The 24844-nt window shown below is 31.8% G+C and overlaps 2 protein-coding genes across 3 annotated transcripts; both read left to right on the forward strand.

The window, feature by feature from the left end:
* Positions 1 to 470: 470 nt before the first annotated feature.
* LOC105249662 (protein ABHD18) lies at positions 471 to 3946 on the forward strand. Of its 2 annotated transcripts, none has more exons than XM_011255291.3 (9): positions 471 to 918; positions 1332 to 1416; positions 1542 to 1724; positions 1876 to 1988; positions 2113 to 2251; positions 2324 to 2521; positions 2604 to 2901; positions 3142 to 3427; positions 3511 to 3946. In XM_011255291.3, the coding sequence occupies exons 1-9, from the start codon at positions 827 to 829 to the stop codon at positions 3569 to 3571; spliced, it is 1455 nt and encodes a 484-aa protein (XP_011253593.2). In that variant the 5' UTR covers positions 471 to 826; the 3' UTR covers positions 3572 to 3946. The 2 variants fall into 2 exon arrangements, with proteins under 2 accessions (XP_011253593.2, XP_011253595.2); XM_011255293.3 differs by lacking the exon at positions 471 to 918 and adding an exon at positions 960 to 1007.
* Positions 3947 to 4611: 665 nt separating this feature from the next.
* Positions 4612 to 24264, forward strand: LOC105249692 (la-related protein 1). Its single transcript, XM_020027049.2, has 17 exons — positions 4612 to 6741; positions 15416 to 15489; positions 15974 to 16024; positions 16427 to 16595; positions 16822 to 16923; positions 17040 to 17212; positions 17417 to 17535; positions 17619 to 17817; positions 18112 to 18648; positions 18750 to 18907; positions 20898 to 21120; positions 21214 to 21384; positions 21465 to 21718; positions 22247 to 22398; positions 22598 to 22852; positions 23180 to 23313; positions 23424 to 24264. The coding sequence occupies exons 1-17, from the start codon at positions 5598 to 5600 to the stop codon at positions 23760 to 23762; spliced, it is 4254 nt and encodes a 1417-aa protein (XP_019882608.2). The 5' UTR covers positions 4612 to 5597; the 3' UTR covers positions 23763 to 24264.
* Positions 24265 to 24844: the final 580 nt, after the last annotated feature.

The raw sequence follows: 24844 nt of genomic DNA on the forward strand, positions 1-24844 counted from the left end.
AGCGATGAATATATTGTGTGATATTGATTGTGATATGGATAAAATGAAATAAAAATCAATCAAAAACGAATAGGAAAAAAAATTTTACGATATATTTTTTTATAAAATGCCCAGAATCGTTTCCTCCAGATTTCTCACTACTTTTACATTGCAGTTACATATACGTCGCAAGGAAAGGATCGATTGAATTCGAGCTAATTAAGGAAAAGATAGATCGATTCGATCGCTCGCAAACTCGCAGGCTTACGAACGTCTCGTAATGTTCACATCAAAATATCTATCTTCTCGGAGGGTATTAAAAATAAAAATAAAGAAAGTAATAATAATAATCTCTTGTACACAAGAAACGTGCACGTCAAAACAAACGTATTTATTATTTCTAATATTCTTTCTATATTTATTATTGAACTTTCCTCGCGCGTCACGTTCTCTCTGTGCGCAAGAGCCGAATGATTCGTACTTACGCGCGAAGATGCGTGAGCTTGGAATCCTTGGAATGTTGTTCGATGTTCCGTTCGCCTCTCGATTGGTCTCGTCGCACGCAAAATCCATAATCGTATATCGCATATCGCAATGGCCGTGGAATACTCGCGTTTACGCGTCACTCGAGCGCGTTCCTAACCATCCCTTGCGAGGGCAAGGGCTTACCTTACGTGGCCGCAAGACGGTCAACATCAGATTTAAAAAAAAAAGAAAGGAAAAAAGACGTCAATCTAACCAACGTATCCGCGCACGTTTCACTCACAACAAGGCGTACGCGCACAACAATATCAGGTGACAATGACGTGATAAAGTGACGGATAACGTGCCGATCTTATTTACCGCGATGCCTCTGAGTCGTCTGGACGCTGTTTACAGAAGCATATTGCTCACGAAGTTCTTCGCGAAGGGCTGGGGCAACCCCCAAAATCTAAAAAAGTAAGTGGCTAACCTGATTCTGATTTAACCTAACTTTTCGTCGCTTGACGAGTACTTCACGTTCCTTGAAATGAATGGATTATCTTTACGTAAATATCCTTTAAATCATTCTTTGATAGTGATGCAATAATAAATAGATACATGACAATGCATTTTGGGAGAGATTGCTTTACACACAATAAAATTTATATATATATATATATATATATATATATATATATATATATATTCTATTATTTTTCTTATATAAGATACATATTTAACAATAATACTTATTATTTTCTATCAGTTATATGCACTCAAAAGCTTAATTATTTAATATATATTAATGTGTAATTAATGCAAAAGGATTAGGATAATCGTTATATATGCAAAATAAATACAATAGGACTAAATGTGACATTATGTTTCAGAATTTTTGAATTCAGAAAAGTCATCGCAAATCGAGAAGCGTGCTACAATATGATCCCACTTGATTATCCAGTAGAAATAACAAAAGTATTCAACACTTTTTTACTACTACAAATTTTACAATTGGCTGTCTAATAATGGAATCAATTGTCAAAAGAATTATATATAATGTATATAGGTATACATATATTATATTGTTCTTTATCTAACAGGATGAAGTATGGTCAGATTGTCATATAATCGAAGGTCAGTTTGAGACGCCTTTTGAAAAACATCTCCCAGGACTAATGCCAGATCAGGCTAAAATAGCTTACTTTCAAGTAATTTTACCAACCAAATGGAGTTCCCACAAAATAAAGCCAATTTGTTTACATCTTGCAGGAACAGGAGATCATGTAAATATGTGTTACAATTATATTAATTTCATCTTTCCCTATTGTACTATTTTCTTTTTTGTAAAAAGTATTTTTTGTATAAAAGAATAGTTTTTGTATAGTATATTCTACATTATTATTGGAATATTTATATATTTTACTTATTAACTAGTTTTTTTGGCGACGTAGAAATCTTATCGCTAAACCACTACTCAAGGAGACTGGGATAGCATCGATATTATTGGAAAATCCATTTTATGGTCTGAGAAAGCCGAATAATCAAATGTAAGAATTCTTAATTGGAAGATTTATACGTATAAAATTCTTAATTAGAGAGTTTTTAAAATCATACAACACGCTAACTAAAATTTTTGCAGTTTTTTTTTTTATTATGCAATCTTTCTTTTAGACGTTCTAGTTTGAATAATGTATGTGATATTTTTATTATGGGAGGCTGTCTAATAATGGAATCAATTGTTTTGTTAAATTGGTGCGAACAACAAGGATTTGGTCCATTAGGTCTCACTGGATTATCAATGGGTGGACATGTTGGTTTTTATTTTGTTAAAATTATACTTTTTAGATTATATTACCTCTAAATGTGTTGTTTTTTTTTGCAGATGGCTTCTTTAGCAGCTACTAATTGGCCGAAACCGATATCGTTAGTACCTTGCTTGTCATGGTCATCCGCTTCACCTGTATTTACAGAAGGTGTAATGAGTGCTTCGATAAATTGGTCACTTTTGGAAACACAATATTTTTCGAATAAGATATATCAGAACGATCTCGCAAAAATGGTGAAAATCATTGATAACGATGTAAATATATAATTACTATTTTATCGCATTTATTTATCTCGGCAGGATTTTCTCACTCTTATTTTTTTAAATATATTTTTAGGATGCTTTCTTAGCTGGGCAACATTTCGTACAGCATTATCCTGCGAGCATGAAGAGAATTGATAAATTACGAAAAGACTCTGAAGAAAGCTGTAAAGACAATAATACTGTAGATATGAAAAATGGTACAAATTCTATTAATAATATTAGCGACAATAATATTTCTGTCAAATGCGAATCTGAAAATGAGAGCAATCAATTGCAATGTCAGATTGCGGAAGAAAAGGCAGCAGCTAAAATATTCCCGTTAAGTCTGATTTCCAACAAATTTAAACCAAAAGATCCCAATGCCCTCAAAGGTAAATCAGTCTCGTATAACTAATTTATGTTACTTTATACATATAAGTATATCTGTTAATTTGCCATATTTTGTGAAAGAAAGTAGGTAGAAAATTGCAAAAGATCTCAATTCCCATTGTTTGGTGATGAAATTGAAGCAGTTTAAATTTTTAGATGTATTTGTTATTACCTTGGTGTTTGGTAGTCCTAACCAGTATGTAAGCATGATTTTATGAGATTTGTTCTTCTTCCACTGACAGGAGTTTGCTTATTGCCAGTGTCGAAGCATCCACTGTTTTCAGACAACAAATGGCGCGAACACGAAGCATTGCAATTTATGCGCGGTGTAATGGACGAATGTACACATTTGAAAAATTTCGAGATACCTGTCGACACTGAATTAATTATCGCTGTTTGCGCCAGAGATGATGCTTATGTGCCACGCGGTCATTGTATGAGTCTCGAAAAGATATGGCCAGGAGCTGAAATTCGTTACATCGATGCTGGCCATGTTAGTGCTTATCTTCTTCATCAGAAAGTTTTTAGGTAAAATATACCTTTTCTATACCATTATTTTTCTTGTACAGAAGAAACACCTTTATATAATTGGCATACGTATCCTGTTTTAGATCCACGATAGCTGAATCTATTCAACGATCTTTGAAGAAATATCCTGTTGAGACAAGTTGATGAGCAAAATTTGCAAAATTAATCGATGCGCATTGTTTTAGAGGATATTTTAAATTTTAATTAGATATAGAATATTTTTCTGAAATTTTATCGATTGAATTTATGTAGTATTAAGAACCGCCATATACACGCATGATTTATTTTTGGATAACTGCAGATAACAATCTGCTATTAAAAAAGTACAACTGTTGCAATCAATTCAATCGAGTATAGTATAATTAATGTCATTATTGTGAGAATACATCGAAGAAGATATCTGCTGATAAACCGTTTCTATACGAAACAATGTAACAGCAGATTTTTATATGACTATTTATATGTAGATTTATACACAATTTCAATGAAATACATTGTCTCTTCACAAGTGCAATCTAATAATGAGTTATTGTTTGATTAATTCAAGTTTTATCAAATAAATATAATATATTTAATAATGTAAACTCAAATGCTTCCAAAACTATAGGATATGTACTAAATTTGCCCTAAATTTATCTTTTGCATGACAATCCATTATATATCAAATTATAGTTTTTCTATTGTAAGAGAAATCGTTGCAACAATAAGTTATTTAATCTATTACAAGAAATTGATTTTTTTCGTGTGTATTGAGATTAGAGTTTTTTTATCATCGTACATTTAAATATCATATTGATATTTTATCGCATGCGCAATTTAATTTACAAAACGATCGATTAATCAATTCAGACAAAAGGCGCAAAAATTTATTAATTTATTCCGATTGGTCCATAAAATACTTTCAAGCATTTGGAGTAGCGCGTGAAACGCATCTAGGCTAGCCAATTATTTTTACCTTTTCGAAGAAGCGACAATTTGATTGGTCGCCTTCGGAAACGCGCACGTCGAATAGGGTAGCGTTTGCTCGGCCAATCGAAAGCAAGGATTCAGGTGGATTTCCGAACGCGATCGTGGGGAATATTTGAATTTGAAAATTCGCGCAACGATCTGCCGGAAGTGACTGGAGCTCCGGCCGCCATCTCGCGTGTCGGACGAAAGCGCATGATCGGATGAAAGCGGAAGCCGGGTGAGTCGCTCGTGTGCTCGCCAGCATTGGCCACATGTCTCTCGCGGGTCTCGCGTATCGTTCTCTTACAGAAAGGGCTCCGCCGAAAATGCGCCGTGTTTACGTAATCCGCGGTAACGCGATGCTACGCCGGTACTGGTAGACGCGCGTGACAAGTGTTGGCGCGATCCAGCGTGACGCGGCCGCGAATTGCATCGCGAGCGCAAGACCGCGTGTGATCGGCGAGCGGAAGACCGAAGATAGACTCCCCGGGTTGCCGAGTGTCCGAGTGCGCCGCTTTCGTCCGCCAGCGAATCGCGCGTATGTCGCGCGCCCGGAGAACCTCGCCGACCGGAGGATAGTCTCGTAACCCGACGACGTCGCGCGCCCTAGAAAGAGTATCCGCGCGCCGGGAATTTGCGCCTCGTCAAAAACGTCGAGTCAGCAGCAGCAGCAGCAGCAGCGCGTACGGCTCGATCCTCCGCGAGGTGCGGAAAATCTCGTGCACGTCGACGAACGTTTCCGCGCGATCCCGCGACGTCGAGATCGCGCCGAGGGTCGTATACGCGAGAGCGGAAAGTGGTACATCTGCTTTGTCCGATCGACCGCGTGCTGACCGCGGCGACCACGCGCGCGTCTCTGAAAATTCAGAGGGAGAAAGGGAGATTCCGACGCGGCGCGTCCGGCTGTCAGGACGGGTGCTTGTCGCCCTCGTTCATGGAGAAGAGCGGTCGCGCGCGCGACTAAAATCCCTCGGGATGGAGAGGGGCATGTGAGGTGCGAGGACGCGCGCGAGGTTAGTTTGCTCGTCGCGTGAGTAACGCGAGTCATCGCGATCGACCTCGAGGCCGAGGGCCGAGGGCCGACGAGACGACAAGTCGCTTCGAGCGCGACGCGAGAACGACGTCCCGTCGACGGCGGATCGAGTTCCTGGACGGGGCGAAACGCGCGACCTCGTGCACGTAAAACCTCGTGTTTTTGTCCCTCGGCGGCGTACGCCGCAAGATGGCGGCCAAGCTGGCCAGTAACCAAGGTGGCGCTCGCAGCGGCGGCGAGCGGCAGGAGGCTGGGCCCTGTCAGTCCTACGCCAGTGTTTTAAATCCGAAGGGCGCGTCGCAGAGTCGAGCGAGTTCCTTCAAGAGCAACAATAAGGAGAACATTGGCGAGCAAGTGACGGTGTCTCAGCAGCACCAACAGGCGCAGCAACAGCAGATACAGCAACAGCAGCAGCAACAAGCGACGACGATGGTCGAGAGATTGATGCCGATCAAGGATAAGTCCTGCCAAAGGATCCCCCGATGTCAAGCGACGCGAACGACGATTCAACCCGTGTCGGACAATTTTCCGGAGAAGGATAACCGTCGCGAGAGCCTGCCCAGGACGCCGAACGCGCGCGTCGTCGACTCGCGTCAGGACGACGGCCAACGAGACGTCGCTGATCAATTGAACAACGGCGATGTCTCCAACGACGGTGAGTTCCAGACGGTCGCCAACAAGGGCGCCCGTCGTAAGGAAAAGATGCGCGAACATCACCGGGAGAGTCATCGCGAGCGTCACCGGCTGCGCGAGAATAACAACCGCCATCCGCAGCAACCACGTGGTCCCATTGGCGTCGGTGGCGGGGGCGGGAGCGGCAGCGGCGGCGGGAGCGGGGGTGGGGGCGTCGGTAGACGCGGCAGCGACGAGAGAGCGCACAGAGAGCGCGGCGACCGCAATGGCGTTGTCGAGCACGGTGGCCCGTCGAGCAGGGAGGCCCATTATTATAGGGACGATCAGAACGTCGAGGGGGAAACGCAGCCGGTACCCGCGGTGCCTCCGCCGGTCAAATACGTCGAGGCACCCCTGCCCGCGGTCAATCCCTGGACGAAAAACAGGACAGCGACAGCGACTGCAACTGCGACTGCGACTGCGACTGCGACTGCGACTGCGACGTCGACGTTGACATCGACGTTGACATCGACGTCGACGTCGCAACCCGCCCGCGATCCTCCCAAGACGTCGCCGCAGCAGACGCTCCCGCAGCAGACGCTCCCGCAGCAGACGCTCCCGCAGCACGTCGTCCCCGCGGCGGCGACATCCACGTGCCTCGACAGACAGAGCGACAGAGAGCGGAGAATTTTGCAGCCGCAGCAGCGCCGGGACACGATCGGTGAGTTGCGAATTTTTCCTTGCTTAATTTAATTATAATAATAATACATTTTTCATGTACATATTTGGACAATTTTCTCTTATCTTCTTGTAAGATAAGTTGTTTCTTTCGAAGAGCAAAAGAATAAACAAACTTTGAGAAAATGAATGGAGAAAATGGGTTGCTTTTATATTCTTTAGTTAACTAAATAAAGAAATCTTTTAATAAATTTTTTATAATTTATTTATTTATTTTTGAAAAAAAGACATGTATAGATTTTTGCCTTCTCGAAAAATGCTTGAAATATTCTCTCGAACAATTCTCCAATCCTTTTCAATTCTTTTGAGTCTGTTATAAAAGTACAAGATAGTAAGAGTTTCTGTCGTAAAGTTCTTTTGAAGAAAAAAGAATTCAGGAAGGAGAAAAATTAATTATATCGTTTTAGAAAGAAAATAAATAATGTTTACGATATATTTTTCTAAAAATTCATTGCCTTGTCTGTACTGTTTTCAAGGAATCAAATGTTTCTCTTTCTTTCCTTTTTAGTCGATTACAAGAATTCATTTCATTGCTTTTTATCATCGTGTTCCTCTCAATAATATAAGATCTCAATATTACAGGAATATGTAATAAAATGTTTATTTCCGTACTTGACTTATCCAGTCTATTCGTATTCTTGGCTTAATTAGATGTATATTGTAAATCTAAAATATCTATGGCACATAAAATCTAATTATTCAAAATTATATACATAGCTACTCCAAACTGATGACAACACAAGTACATTGCACTTATTTATTATCCGAAATTATTAATAAAACGATGTGAAATTAATAAAACAGTTGAATTCAATATTCGATATTTGAATCGATGTTCGTTAACACGACAGGAAAAGTTAGCACGACGTTGCATTCTTTATGATAATTCTTTGAAACGGTTTGAATTCCTTTCAGGTAGAATTTTTCCATGCGAAACAATATGGTTCTTTCGGGACAGAATTTTTCAGACGTTTTCCATTTGTGCACTCTTGCCATTATGTTCTTAGTATAGATTTCTTTAAATCTGTGAAAATAAAGGTTGACCATTACAAACTCTTGTGAATACATCTTATTCTAAGTTATTCTTAAAACGTTTGATTTATTATGACTATAGATTTAAGTTTTCTTTCACATTTTCGAAAAATATGGTGCTCTTTCAACGGATAACGGATGAATTTTGAATTTGAATTGTATAAATTTTATTTGAATTAATTGAAAAACTAAAATTATTAATTTTTTAATTTATTAATTTATTAAAATTTATTAATTTTACTGACACAAGACATTTATGTTTAAATATTTTGCTTTCATTGAAGTTTTCATTAAAGTTGCATCGTATGCAGAAATATTAATTACGTTATTGACAAGTAAAGCTTTTTTACACGTGGCCATATATTTCATTTCGATTATAAAGCAGTTTCTTATGTATTTCTTATGTATTTCTTCAAACTTTCCGATAGCTATTGCGAGACTGCTTTCGATAACGATTACATAATTATTAATTTGTCACATATACATGTGCGTGAAAATATCTCATTTTATTAACATGCTTCGTGCTTGAATAGTTTCATTGAAATTTGAGAAGCGGTGGCGAAATATCCAAGATTTCAGGGAATATTGTCTATAAATAGATATTATATATTACATGATGTAAATTTCTCTTCTCTTTCCTTTGTTTCGCGTTTTTAATTTATATAAAAATTTCAAATTAAATATTATTTTTTCTCCAATAACGTTATAATTTTTAGCATTACATATCTTTTGATAATTAATCTTTAAAAATTTCTTAACAAAGACTCCATATTAAATTCGAGAGAAAGTACGATTGTCTATTTGCATCTGACTCAATTATTGTTAAAAATGTTTTTCACTGTTTTCAATCGTGCGAATATAAAAAAAAATTACCGATGCAAGTCTACATACAATGTTTAAAATGAAAGCTATTTCAAATTACTAGCATTTCCGATAACAGATAAAGTTAAAGATAATATTTTAATCTATTTATTATCACATATTTAGAGAGGTGTATGAATACTTAAAAATGTGTCATAAGAGATTACGAGGCAAACTGTACGAGAGGACTGTATCGGTTGATGTATATATTACGAAATGCGAAGCGTGAAAATAGAAACCCGCGACCGAGTGAGCGTTGAAAAATTGAGGAAAGAAATCCAGATAAAATATACAAATGTCATATCATTTTCACATATTATTGGACATCTTTTTATGGAATACTAATATCTTTATATTTGGGAAAAAATTTTATACCTCCAATTTGCCTATATAAAATCTCTCTCATCCGATATATAATCAATATACATAGTATATAAATTTTTGTTTCGTATTATTTATTAATTAATGTAATAAAAAATTTTTAAATAAAATTTGTTTGTTATAATATAATAAATATCTTTAGTTGCCATCATTTAAATGTTTAATAATCATTCAAAGTTAACTTGAATATTGAATAACTTTGGATATCTATACTGGAATATTAAATTTATGACACATGTTTTGGATGTTTGATAATCGTGATAATATAAATGGTAAGCATCTGACTGTGTGACAGTCTTATCTTCATTATATGTCTCAGATATACGTGGCATCAAGATGTCCAACATCTTATAAGTTTGCGGAACAAAATGAGCAGAGCCAATAATAATTATATTTTTATTTGTTGCTCTGTAAGTTTTTTTAGAAAATAATATTCCTAAAGGAAGATTAAGTTTCTAAGAACAATAGCAATAAAATTATGCATAACAATAATATAAAAATTTGTTGCTAATTTGTTGCTCTCGAAATATTCAATTTATTGTTTGCAAAATAAATTTAAACAATAGCGAAAAATCCTTCATAACGTGCAAAGCGTTTCTCATCATTATTTAAACTTATTGTAGAAGTAATAAATTCGAAACTTGAATATTTCGAGAGTAATAAATTCAAACAATATCCCAATAGCAAATTTAAGCGAGCAACAAATAAAAATATTAATTATAATTGGTTCTGCTCATTTTGTTTCGCTAACTTATGGTAGATATCCATGTTGGCAGATTGATTGGCATGTTATCTTTGTCTATTTATTTATGTATTGAAAAATTCGATTTACTTTTCATAGAACAAATTGACAAAATGTTTTTCATGAGGAATTATTTGCAATTTGGTAAATTTTTTTTCCCTAATATTTTTAATTTAATAAGTCTTTCTAGTTTGATAAAATGATGAGAAAAAGATTATTTTTAAACTAAAGGGTTTATTTTTTATACAAAAAATTTCCTATAAAATTTGCGATTTGAAGATATTTGATTTTCTCATCAATTAATTTCGAGATTAATAAATTCGATATCGATAAGAAGAGAAAAGAGAAAAATCATCATTTTTAAAAGAATATTTTGTGACGAGCGAGGTGACGAGACATCCTACTCTAGTTTTTTTATAAAATTTCATATAATTTTCGATATATATAATTACATTTATCTACGCGAAAACTAAAGTGCAACAAATTGTCCGATCAGCATTGTTATCGAAAAAGTAATGGCGTTGCATTTTTTTCCAATTTGATACTTATGTCGTTTTATCTGCTTGTTGCACGCGCGATTTCCAGCGTGAAATTCATTAAACCTGCGGGCGGGATCATTGTAATCGATTCATTTATTACAATCACATAGGATGAACATGGGAGAATGTTACGAGGGCAACGACATTGACATTCTTTCAACTCGTACTTCTCGTAGTAGTAAGTTGCGACACAATGCAGTTATTAGAGGTGTCCGTATATGATGCATCTTATTTAATAGTCTGCGTGTGTTTATACGTTCACTCTCATTGGAAAGATCGAATTGGTTTCTATGACTGGAAACTTTAAACGATTTAAATTTGCATTTTTATTCATTTATTTTTTCAGTGTTTTTTATAAATTTTTTTCATACAAAATAAAGTCTATATTTTTATATTCCTGCTAACGCGCGGATACGCTCGATTAAATTCTGCGTAAATGTGCACAAAAATCAAAATAAATATGCTACGTTTTTTAGAATTATTCAGGTAGCACTTATATTTCATTCTTACTCAGCATGTCGAGTCCGTCTATTGATCTGTGTTTAGTGTTACTTTTCTTAATCTTACGTGTACCTAATATGAAAATTACGACGCATGATTTATGAAATATGATTTTAGTCGCATTCACCGATAAATATATAACGAGAATACGAGGCCTTGGTCTTACTGCAATTGACCAATAGCCCCGCGTTCGATCCACATTAAAATATGTCGCAGAAAGTGAGAGTCGCGAGAATGGAAACCTGTTCCGGGACGGTCGAATAAGAGCTAGAACGGTTCGGCAAATCTTTCGATCGATGTGCCCAGGTTTCGAGTTGGTAGGGAATAGTGTTTCCCAATTTAATTTCAACACCGAAATCTTTGTATACACGTCGACAAATATTCCGCTCTTATACATTTTTCGTTTAGAATTAAAAAGATTCAACTAGAGTAATAAAGAAATAACATGAGATTTTACATATATATTTTACCTAAATTTGCTCTTTCGAGACAACGATTTTTTATCTGCAAAAAAAAATTATTCGAAAAATATTATACCGAAATAATGATACACGCTACTTATTTTGCTTTTAATACGTCGTTTAATATGAATAAATTACAATCGAATGACGATGAAATTTTTGTAGAAATGTTGAAAAAAAATGTATAATTCTTTCATGTATCATTTTTCGATTTTTTAATTTTTACACATGATATACGCCATGTTTTCTTGCGCTTAGTCGTTCCAATATTAGTCGAAAATATTTACGTTCTCGACTATTGCGAGCAGAGCCCCATCGTCGTTCGTCGTAATCGTTGATTCGTTTCTTAAACCAACCTGCTCTCAGTAGCTTGTCGACACGACTTCAGCATCGATCGCGGTACATTGTGTTTTGTCGCGCTTTGATTATTACGAGATGCACAATCGTGTTCAAAGTATTTGCAAATTTGGATTTCGACAAAATTGGAGTAATGTGACGATTACATCATTTCGTTACATTTCGCTTCATCAATAATAAAGAATCTCTAATCGTTTAATTACATATTCAACACTTTTAATTATAATTACATTATATACATAGTGAAAGTTAAAATTTGTGTAACAGATTTATTTATATCGGATTTTGATATCTGCATAGAACTCGATTCGCAGTCTGCAGCTGTGACTGCATTCTATTGCATCTCAAAGTGTAGGGAGTTTTTTTCTGCATGTATGATGCGAGTTCTGAATAATATTTTTAGTGCTGATGCAATTAAAATCACGATTTAATTCAACTGCAATTTCTTTTCGTCGTTTGTATGCAAAACGAATCGGATTATTGAATCTATCATGACGACGAAAAGATGAAGATAAATTAAAGTAAAAACGATGCTTTTAAATATAAATCGGCATTATCTTTCTCATTTATACACATTAGTTCAAAACAGCAATGATCAAGAATTAAGTTGATAGCGATCATCCGATTAGATTCGATTAAATAATTTCAACTATTATTTTCATTTATTATATTTTTTCGTATCTATATTTTTTAGTTTTTTTTTTTTATTTGCTTTTTTTTAATTATTAATATTTATTCTGATGCTTATTAAATGTCATTATTAATAACATTATAAAAATCTTATACCATGTTCCGATAAATAATCATATAATTAAAAAAAAAAAAAAAAAAAAAAAAAAAATACTATTCTGTATATATATTTATCTTATGATATATTAATTTTATAATAATTTTTTTTATTTATAAAATCTTACCTGTTCGATAATCTTATATATTTCCGGTCACGTTAAGATCATATACTCGTACATTAGAGGTAAGAGGCTTATGTGAAGTTATATCTCGTGATATTTATATACATTTATCGTACACATTTTCTGATTCAATAGTACAAACATAATTTCTGAGAAAGAAATATTGACACAATGTATCATACATAGCGCTTCAAACATACATACATACATACATATATATATATATATATATATATATATATATATATATATACAATCATAAATATATCAAAAATAAAATATATCAGAATGAAGAAATAATAAATTATTAATGCATTTATTAAAGAATTTTATTTTGCGTACATTTTAAAACAAAATCTTTAAATCACCACATTTAGATCGTTGTTTATCGTTTTAAACGTTCACGCTCGTTAATAATTGTATGTTAGCGGCAATTTGTCGTGATTACATTCTGACTTCATTCGTTCTGCGAAATTGTTCAAGAGGAAGAACATTTTCAAAGAAATCACGTAATCTAATCACATTTTACTTGGTCTTTTTCGATACTCTTTGCTTTTTGATAAAATTGAGGAGACAAACTTTTTTTTTTTTATATATAAATGTTTTATTGATTAGTGAAAAATTTGATAATAAAAGTATTCTTGATTGACAATGATAAAACTCGCACAATGTGTATAATTATATAATATTATATAAATTATAGAAAAACTATTAAAACAATCTATAAATCGATAAATGTCTTTTCTGATAATGTCTGATTCTTTTCTTTTTTAAACAAAAAATAATTAATAGGATAAAATAAAAAATATGTACAAATCTCTATAATATGTATAAGAATTTGTGTTTAATTACACATGACAATGTTCGTGGGATGATCGTTGTAACTTATTCAAATTTTATATTCTTCTGGAACGTATTGAATTTATAGAATATTCGAATTTAGAGAGTGTGTTTTTTTGTTTCCCGTATAATTTTATTTTTGTCTATTGTTAGAAGCGTTCCAGTTTTCTCATCGTCATGAGCCACGAATTCTATGTTTCTTTCGTTACAGTATTCGTGGGCAATTTCTTACACGACAATTTCAATAAGAATTTGCTGACTATTTCGTTGTAGAATCTCTTTATAGATTAGAATATATATATATATATATATATATATATATATATATATATATGCCTGATGCACATATACAACACATTAGTAGATATTTACGAGAAATTATAGAGACTGTGAACAGCAAAATATTGATTACACTGGTCAACACTCAAATTTTTTCCTGACATTTAACATGTATATTATATCTAAGGCACTGATTACGAAAAAAATATAGTTAGTTTAGTTGTATCAGCTCTACTTTTTTTATTTATAAGATATTACAATTTAAAAAAAAAACAACATTTTTTCTATTCCTTTATTATTAAATGCTATGAAACTATCTGGATTATGTAAACAACATCTCCGAGTCGAAGACATATCGAAAAAAAATAATAATTTTGAGTCGAGTAAATCTCAAAAAAACTGCACGTGATGTCTAAAGGGGGTAGTCTAAAAATATTAAAAAACAAAAGCTGTTAAAAAAAAACTACTGTTGTACTCGAAATCAGCACACTTAAATAAGTCCAAAACTGCAAAATTATAAAAGGAAAAAGTTAAAATTATTTTTTTTGTTGACCAGTGTTATGATTGCACAATTATTCATCAGAATATATATATATATATATTATTTATATATATATTTTATAAGTCTCGTAAATATCTATTAATGTGTTTGTGTATATGTGTATCTGAATTAAACATAACAAGTGAATATAAGAGTTTACGCATTTTTTAATTAAATCTCTTTATCTATGATTCATCGGATCAGATGAGTCTCATCCGACAGATGCGAGTATCAATATCTAATTTTAACGATGTCACGCGAAGATCGAAGGCGCGTTGACATAGTATTGTCGATTTGTAGGCACATCGACTGTAAAAGTTTAGGAGTAGATAAGGAAATGCAAGGCGAAATAAATAAAATGGTGTCTAATCATATTTTTTGATGAATACGTTTAAATCATTACGTATTATATTAACATACAAAATACAGTATTATTGGTGAATATTTTAAATAATTTATAATATTCTCATACATCGTATTTTTTTTTACTTTATATAATGATTTTGTATGATGAAGAGTTAGATACATTATTCTTTAGAAACTTTAACTCTCTTTAAATGTTCCGATCGTTGCATAATAATTGCAAGAATGATAAAAATAATTTCTTATAAAATAAAAAAGAAAGATGTTAATAATTAATCCATTTCAATCCAACATAATAAACAAAAAATACATTTTGACATTAGATTTTTCTCTTTGACTATATTTGCTCCATTTTTCTTCTCCGATTTTATATCGGATGTTACAGATAAAAATATTTAAGAAACATGCGTTTGTGCGATAAAGATAATCAAGGTCACGCGGTTTGAAACGGGTTATAAAGAGGCTGATATGGATATAATTATTAGCAGACAATTTATGTGAAAATTACAATATATCACGCAATTCTGAGAACTTTTATCATACAAGTGTCTCTTTAGATTACAAAATCATTAGATGTTATAATTATTTTTATATATATATCTTTTACATCTTTATTGTGCTTAATAATTTTTTACCTTCAAAAAAACTTTAATCTTTGAAAGTATGTTACACACATTGAGAATTTACTCTTACAGACTTTATTAAGAATTTATTATGTATCCTCTTAATATCCTCTATATTTTTCTCATATCTTTATATATTTGCAATGATACAATTACTTCGTATATTGTACAATTTTTTATGCATAGAATAAGCTTTACATGTAAATGTGTTTTTTTTTCTGTGTAGAAAATGGTGTCGAAGAGAGTGCTCAGCCCACAATTGTCAGAGCTTCTAGAGATAGAAGAAGATTTAATCAAAACGTATGTAATATTTTTGCCTTCATCTGTGCGCAAACATGTATATATTTAGCTCGAAAGATAATAAATTTTATAGTCTCACAACTATATAATAAGTTTAAAAACTAATTTTTTTATTTCTTTATGAGTATATTACATTAGATATCATTTATAGTGTGTAAAATAAATACGGATAATATTTTTACGTACAAATAAAAAATGATAAAAATAAATAGATATTTACATCAGTAATTTGCAAAATTTACAATAATTTACAATCAATAATTTAGATACAATACTATAATAAAAGATATTGAATGTTAATTTTAATCAAAAGAAGACTTATATATTATTTTAAATAAGATAAAAATATATATTTGTGTATATATATTTTTCTCTTATTTAAAATTATGTGAAAATTTTGCACGAGATATTTATTTACTTATGTCACTAATACATTATACGTGATAATTTTATAATATTAATAATACAACATTTTATGCAATAGGCAAGTGATTTTACAAACATTGGAGACTGGCCAACCTTAGGTACACAAGAGGTACGAATCATCATTGATTTCTCTTAAAGTCATTTTTAATTATATATATGTAAATACAACTAAAATTTTCAAGTAGAGAGTTGCTGTTTTAATAATAATCAGTAGAACAATATATTTACATTTAATTTATTCATACTACTTTAAACAATTCTTATTATTATGATTTATTATAATAGGATATATGCAAAACCTAGAGCTTGCACGATTTATTAATAAATCTGTGAGTGTAGATTTTTTGCTAGAGAAATGAAATGTTATGTCATCTCAGACGAGAAATTTTCTTACGTCCGAGAAATGTTCAGCATTTCTACACTTCTTTAAGTGTTCTCTTTTCCTTTAATTTACAATTGCAAGGCATTTTTAAATAAAAGTTCATACAATAATTTTTCGTATGTGATTTAGAGGAAAGCAACCGTATCTCCTTCGAAGCAAAATGGTGTAATCAATGACGAATCAAGTACTCTTAAAGCAGATAGCACTATAGAAAGTAGAGTCAAGGAGAATAAAGAACAGAATCATTGTCAAGATGATAGCGATGAGCATACAGATAATGGAGAAAAGAAAAAGAAAGGTAAAAAGATCGGTTTGTGTGTGTACTTTTTGTATTTATTTTGATAAGATAACAATTTAACAAATTTCTTATAAATGTTTATAAGAAATGTTTATTGTATATGTATGTATATATGTTTATTATAAATGTTTTCATCAAAATGGTTGCTCCAATTTAAAGTCTAAACAAAAAATATTATTTCTGATATTCAGCGCCCATTTTATTCTGATACCATGTTTTTGTACAGCGAATAAACAAAAATGGGTTCCATTAGAGATAGATTTAGTACAAAACCGTGGGACTATGCGATCGCCAAGATTTCAGAATCACAGAGAAAGAAATGGCGAAGGTGAGAAATCATTTTCTTTACATAATAATATAATGATCATTACATTGCGTAATTGTTAAATAATAAAGACAATCTATATGCTATAATAAAAATAATTTATGAATGAATAAAAATAGCAAATGATGGCGAGTCTTGGCGCGAAAGAGATTACGATAGATCAGGGTATAATCATCGAGGACGCGGTGGAAGAAGTTATAGAGGTAGAGGACGGGGCGGGCGTGGCCGTGCTGGTTTTAGACACCGACACGATCACGAATATACAAATTATACTACAACAGACTATATACAGGTAAATATTCGCTGATATTAAAACTTTAATTATTATACTAAATTATCATCCGTATAATAATAATGATGTTACAATACAAGTGGGAATCTATCTGACAATACTCTGATTATAAATGACAGTAGAACTGAAAATTTTCAAAATTTGTGTATATTTATATTACTTTTTTATGACAAAGTATTATATCTTTTTCTTTTTTTTTTGCAGACACACAAATACGAACATGCAGATAGTGGATATATGATACCTTATATGGGGACTTGCTATTTTAATAATGCAAATTATGTGGATATGTCTACACTAAAAGAATGTATACGACAACAAATGTAATTTCTTTGTTATTTTTTTCTTTTTACGCATTGATACAATTTATGTGTAATTTTTGTAATAATCTCGTATTTTATTATAGAGAATATTACTTCTGTGAAGAAAATCTTGTAAAAGACTTCTTTCTTCGCCGTAAAATGAATGCTCAAGGATTTTTGCCTCTCACTTTGATTGCATCTTTTCAACGTGTACAAAATTTAACAATGGATATAGATTTGGTGATAAACGCAGTTATGGAGTCTGATAAATTGGAGGTGTTAGAATTTGAGGATGGATACAAGGTATTACAAATCACGTATTTCAAATTAATGAAATAACATATATTTAATAAAATTTAATAAAATTGAATATATGTATGGCACATATTTAAAAAATTCCAACATACAAATGTAAGTTGGATACAAAATTTGTGCTAGAATAAATAGAAGAGGATTCGCTAACACCATTAGAACTTTTGTCAAGTTCAATGAATGGGGTTTGACAGTAGACCTCTTTACATATATTTACAATTATTCAAATGTATATTTCCACGCATAATAAGCATTTTTCGAATAATTTAAATTGTTACTTTTCAGATTAGAACAACATTAGATCCTTTAAAATGGCCCATCTCAGATATAGCCAGCAATGTGGTCACTTCAAATCATTCGCCACAATCGATCTCATCTCAAAATGAAGTAATACATCCTACGTCTAAAACTGCATTTTGTCCTGCTGCAAAACCTTTACTCGCGATACCTATTCCCGCAGCTCCTCGTGTTTTTGCATCCTACTATTCCGTCCCGATGGCAAACGAGGTTTTAAATCCTGATGTACCAGAATTTATACCAATGGACTCGACAGAAAGGACTAATGGATTTACAGATGAAAGCAACGAAACTGCTACAAATGAAAGCAATGAAACACAGAACGAAATTCAATTTGAAACGATAAAAGAAGAAATTGATAAATTGACAAATAGTTTAATAATGCCTCCCGTTTCTCCTAATAATAATTCTCTTATCAAGATAGACGATACATTACCAATCATGGCAGGTTCTTCCACTTCAGACTTGTTAGAAGAACGAATCAACAGAGAATTAGATACATCGAGCGATAATGCTTGGAAAGAAGTAATTATCTTCATTGTATTTATTATATATTTTGAACTATATTTAGAAAATTTATAACTTAAAAGGCGCTTGAAAATTATATGGAAAAAAATTATTCATAGGTGAGAAGAAGAGTTAAACAACCACACAAAGACAGATCTGAAGAGAAAGAAAAGCTTGAGAATACCAAGAGCAAAACACGAGAAGAATTAGATTTTCAATTTGACGAGGAACTCGATTCGCCGCCTCCGACCGGTCGACATAACGCTTTCTCCGAATGGTCAGTTAAAAGAGATTAGCATTACAAATATATAATATTTTCAATATATGATCATTTTGAATATTGTCAAGAGAGAGATTATATTCATAGCTGAATGAAAAGATATTAATACTTTCTTGGAACCTTAGAAAAAAGTTAATTTCACATTAATTTGTACATTATAACAAAATCTTAAAGTTATGAATTTGCAAAATTTAGAAAAGTATAAGAAATATCTTCTAATTCTTTATTTTTAGTTATTTATATTTTTTATTGAGTTATTTATATTTTTTATTATTTATTATTGTATTGTAAAAGGAAAAAATTTAAAGATATTTAAAGAAATTATTCAAAATTTAAATATTATTTGTGGATTTTTTTTGTTATACCAACATCTCATATTTATTTCTATACTTTGCATACAGGTACGAAGATGATAAAGATTGTCCGAGGAAGATATAAATTACCAGATAGAAATATTAACAAACAATAATTAAAGACATTATCATCCACAATCTTTTTTTATTTAATATTTTATTTTTAATATTATTATGGATTTTTTGACTGATATATCTTATATATCTACTCTCACTTTAGATATAAGTCTAAAGATGATTCTTAACGATAACGATTGTAAACTATTAGAGATATATTAAGTTAATAAGAATTAACAATTATAAGGAAACTATTCAAAACTATAATTTTTGGATATTTTTCTATCAACATTGTATGTATTTATATCATTTTCAAATACAGATTCAAAGAATCTGAATTAAATGAAAATATTAATAAAAATAAATATAATCTAATATTAATAATTAAAGAGATTATTCAAAATAATATTATTTGTGAATTTTTTTTATTGATACCTTATATCTCTGATGCAGATCTAAAGATGACGATAAATTATCAAATAGAAATATTAATAAAAAAAAATTAATAATTAAACAGGCTATTCAAAATCTTTCAATATTATTTATATATATTTATTATACAGGGTGTCCCATTTTAATGCCCCACCCCAAATAACTTTCTTATTTTTAATTTTAGAAAAAGATGTTTCAGACAAAAGTTGTATGGTTTCGAGGGGACATAAGATGGTACCATTAATTTGATCTTGAAGAGTCACATGAAGGTTACGTGAAGATCATTTTCAATTTCTTAAATGGAACACCCTATATATTTTTGCATATTCTTGTAGCTTATCTCGAGAGCTTTCCAAAACACTATAAATAAACATTTTTTCATCAAGTACGTTTCGAGTAATGAGGCTTGAAATCATTTCTTAATTTTACATAAACCATAAAATATCTTGTAAAATATTCATTTTTTGATTATCTTACCTTAATACTTTTATGTACAAAATAATGAGAGAAATCCATTGGTGCAAAGAAAACATACAGTTGTTTTTAAGAAAAAATATGGAATTAATTGCAAATTACATATTTTTTTCTTAAAAACAACTGTATGTTTTCTTTGCACCAATGGATTTCTCTCATTATTTTGTACATAAAAGTATTAAGGTAAGATAATCAAAAAATGAATATTTTACAAGATATTTTATGGTTTATGTAAAATTAAGAAATGATTTCAAGCCTCATTACTCGAAACGTACTTGATGAAAAAATGTTTATTTATAGTGTTTTGGAAAGCTCTCGAGATAAGCTACAAGAATATGCAAAAATATATAGGGTGTTCCATTTAAGAAATTGAAAATGATCTTCACGTAACCTTCATGTGACTCTTCAAGATCAAATTAATGGTACCATCTTATGTCCCCTCGAAACCATACAACTTTTGTCTGAAACATCTTTTTCTAAAATTAAAAATAAGAAAGTTATTTGGGGTGGGGCATTAAAATGGGACACCCTGTATATTTATATATAATTATATATAATATATATATTTATATATATTATATATAATTTATATATATTTTTTAACTTATGTACTTATATCTATTTATAATGCATATATATATATATATGTATTTATATCACTTTGGATATAGGTCTGACGATGATGAGGATTACGAACTATCCGATAGAGATATTAATAAAATTCTTATCTTTACGCAAACCCATCCTCCATCATCTAGAATCCCAAAGCACGAAGGTTACGATAGAACAGGAGATTGGATTACAAGAGTGAAAATGACTCAAGAATTAGAACAACTTATTAACGACGGATTATATTACTATGAAGATGAATTGTGGAAACAAAATAATCAAAGGGTACGATTATAATATTATTTTCTTTCTCCCAATTTAAAGTTCAACAAGAAACAAATGAATCTAGAATATTATCAAGTTGATGTTAACACACAGTATGGCTCATCTTCATCCATTGGAAGTTACAAGACAATTAATATGATTAGTCAAGAAGATTTTGAAAAAATGGCACCCAAAGTTCCCAGAAAAGCGAATCCGGAAGTTCCACCGCCACCTCCTTCCTGTATAGAAGATTTAGAAATATCACAATCGGCTTTGTCGTTACAGGTATTTCAAATTTTGTAAATAAACAAGAATTCACCTCTCTGTAATAAATATTGTAAAATTATATTGTTCTCGTCTGATAGCTCCCAAATACAAGTCTGGAGAAGAAAGAGTATAGGCCGGATAAGAGTCGGAGAGAGAGTTGGAATGAGAAATCACAAACGAGAGAAGGACGAAGGGCTGCGTCTCGTTTCTTCGCTGTTGTAAAGGAACCGTCTGTTGATCCGACAACACCGCGAAAGCGAAAAACTCGTCACAGCAATAATCCTCCAGTGGAACATCATGTTGGCTGGATTATGGATGTTCGAGAGCATCATCCTCGAACACATTCTGTAGGGTATGTATAATATATTTTGCCTATCGGAGAAAGAGCCTCCAATTCAAATTGAACTATGAAATTGATACACTTTTTGTGAATCCTTAAAATGAACAAATGCTAATATACAGGAAATGGAACATAAATTAATAGATCAAAAATTTCTCAAAAAAATAATTGTATTATTGTTAATTTCCAATGGAAGTACATTAAGCTTACAAATTAAAAATATAGTTCATAAAAAATAAATATATAGACATCATTGTAAGTATCTCTAATTACAATGTTTCTGTTTTTAACTATTTTGTTCCCTTTAATTGATATTATTAATTTATATTAATTTTCTCATTGATATTTTTAATTTTGTTTAAATGAAAAATGTGTGGGTATGTTTGTAACATGATGAATCTTCTATCTTTATGTCTTCTTTTCCCGACTGAAAAAATCTTATCTTGTAGAAAGATTTATATCTGAATAAGAATAATCAATAGAATGAAAATCCGATTTTACTTTGCATATATAAATATGTTTTTCAATTTATTATTTTAGGAGTAGCGCAGGCACAAGTCCTAATGAAGGCTATCTTGCAAGTAGTTATGGAAGTGTTCCCACTATTAGCGAGCATCCGAGTCATGCTTTGTTGAAAGATAACGGATTTACTCAACAAGCGTATCACAAATATCGTTCACGCTGCTTAAAAGGTATCATTAGCATTATGAAATTTTTTCCAAATTACTAATTTGAATAATTGTATGTAAAATGATGAATCTTTTTTGTCTTCTTTTCCCGACTGAGAAAAATATACTTATGCGGAAATGCTTTTATCTGATTGTCATTTAAATAAATATTATGTTAATATTTAATTAAACCTTTTATTCTCATGTACATTTTTTTTTTCAGAGCGCAAGCGATTAGGTATTGGACAATCACAAGAAATGAACACTCTCTTTCGTTTTTGGTCATTCTTCTTGCGAGAAAATTTTAATCGTACTATGTACGAAGAATTTAGGACCATAGCCAAAGAGGATGCTTGTGAAGGATACCGATACGGAGTAGAATGTCTTTTCAGATTTTATAGTTATGGCTTGGAGAAGAAGTTTAGGCATGTACTGTATAAAGATTTCGAAATAGAAACTATATACGATTATGAAAGTGGTAAGTCACAATTTTATTTAAAATTTTATATTTATATCTCTATTAGCACAAAATAGGTTGTTTAGCTATGAAATTGTATAAGATAGTTAAACGGTAAATTTGTGCAAAAGTAAGTGAAGATGTTTAAGTAAATAAAACTCTGCTAGGACATTCTTGTCCTATGAGTGGAGTTTGATAACAACGCTACAATTTTTATTCAAGAAAATAATTTTACTATTTGTCAAGAAATATATATTCATATACATATATATTCTGATATGAAACTGTTACAATAATTACTAACATTTACAAATATTAATATTAACAAATTAATTGATGATTTAACAGGACAATTATATGGATTGGAAAAATTCTGGGCATTTTTGAAGTATTATAAAAATTCTGACCAGCTTCATGTAGATTCTAAATTAAAAGAACATTTGTCAAAATTCCAGAGTATTGAAGATTTTAGAGTAGTGAAAGTGAGTATTATCGCAGACAAAACATTTCTATTTACTTTACTCGTGTACTAATTAATTTAATAGTAAGTTTATAATTTTTCTCATAACATATGTGTGTATGTCTCTTATAGCCTCGAATACACGAAATGCTCCAAGCTGCAAGATTACGTCACAGAAGTGTTTCCGAAAGCGCTAGAGAAGATTCTCTGGCAAGCGCGCTATTAGACGATTGTAGTAGCACCACCACACTGCCAAATGAAACGAAATCTGATAATTACTTGAAATCATGTTTAGACCTTACGAATTCATCACAATTTCGAAATAGAGCCGGCTCCTATGGCTCTAGTCATCTCCGACGACGAAATAATTCTGTACCGTCGAGCGACCAGCGAGATCTCAATAAGCAGCAGCCTCGAAGTAGACAAAATTCTGGTTCCTTCACGAAGCCTCACGAGGCGAGCAAATCGTAAGTCACTGCCAAAGAACGAATTTAAACCTTCAGTTCCAAAACAACTACGAATTGAAAAAAAGTCCGTCACAATTATGGCGGAAAACTTATCTGTCTTTCAAAAGTGAAGAGTCATTATACTCCGTTGAGAGGCAATTACTGATATATCTGCACAGGCGGTGCGACACATATTGTGCAAATGTGAAAATATCTTCCGTACAAAACGATAGCCATGCGCCGTCATCTCGTTATATTTCACTCGTATCGTTAGACGCAAGAAATAAAAGTTATGTATAGTTATTATTATCTTGCGATTCTGACAAATCGATTGGATATTGTACTAATAACTGCTCATCGCGTTTGCTTGGCCATCGTTTTTTCGTTTCTAATAAATGTAAATATAAAGAGAACAAGAAATGAATAAAACTCGTGCATAATTTTAATAAGCGGACTATATATAAGTGATTCTCTTAACTACGGATGGCACGTTGAATAATGTAATATACACTTCCGTTCGAGAAATATTTGGTCTTTTGGAATTTTCCCGTCCTTCCTTCGTCTTCCGAATAAAACTTTTCATTACGAGACAGAGCGTAATGTAAAATTTTGTTTTCAATGTTCCGTTTCATAACGGATTGGACTTTGCTTATTTAAAATTGTTAAATTAAATTGTTTCAAAATTTTCTGAGAGATATTTAAATGATAATATTATGTGTGAAACGAAATAATACGTTTTTAGCTTTTGTTTCTTTAATTGTTAATTAATGTATTCTGATACAACTGCGGGCAATATGAATTTATTTTTGCAACAAATTTATTCCCAATTAATTATACTTAATTTTAAAATGAAAAGAACGCGCTCATCAATTATCATTACATTTTACTATTTTTACTATCTCTGTGTGTATTTTCATGTTACTTTTATGAATACATAATAATAATGAAAGTTCACAACTTGTTTTCAAACAGCAACTATCGAAAGTCTCTGTTCGAAAACGATCTCGCGAAAACGAAGGGAAAACATAACAATCATACTATGTTGTTTGATTCGCGAGCAAATATCAATCACCAGCACAAATTGTCAGCATAATTCAATATTATCTC

Source organism: Camponotus floridanus, unplaced genomic scaffold, assembly GCF_003227725.1.
Source record: "Camponotus floridanus strain SB8 unplaced genomic scaffold, Cflo_v7.5 scaffold1, whole genome shotgun sequence".
Classification (NCBI taxonomy): Eukaryota; Metazoa; Arthropoda; class Insecta; order Hymenoptera; family Formicidae; genus Camponotus; species Camponotus floridanus.

Excerpts from the sequence above, each read along its gene's own strand:
- LOC105249662 (XM_011255291.3), top strand. The coding sequence starts at position 827 with ATGCCTCTGAGTCGTCTGGACGCTGTTTACAGAAGCATATTGCTCACG. Across the intron at positions 2,252-2,323 it reads GATTATCAATGGGTGGACAT|ATGGCTTCTTTAGCAGCTAC; the intron begins GTTGGTTTTTAT and ends TTTTTTTTGCAG. Across the intron at positions 2,902-3,141 it reads AGATCCCAATGCCCTCAAAG|GAGTTTGCTTATTGCCAGTG; the intron begins GTAAATCAGTCT and ends TTCCACTGACAG.
- LOC105249692 (XM_020027049.2), top strand. The coding sequence starts at position 5,598 with ATGGCGGCCAAGCTGGCCAGTAACCAAGGTGGCGCTCGCAGCGGCGGC. Across the intron at positions 17,213-17,416 it reads CTACAACAGACTATATACAG|ACACACAAATACGAACATGC; the intron begins GTAAATATTCGC and ends TTTTTTTTGCAG. Across the intron at positions 18,908-20,897 it reads CATAACGCTTTCTCCGAATG|GTCTGACGATGATGAGGATT; the intron begins GTCAGTTAAAAG and ends CTTTGGATATAG.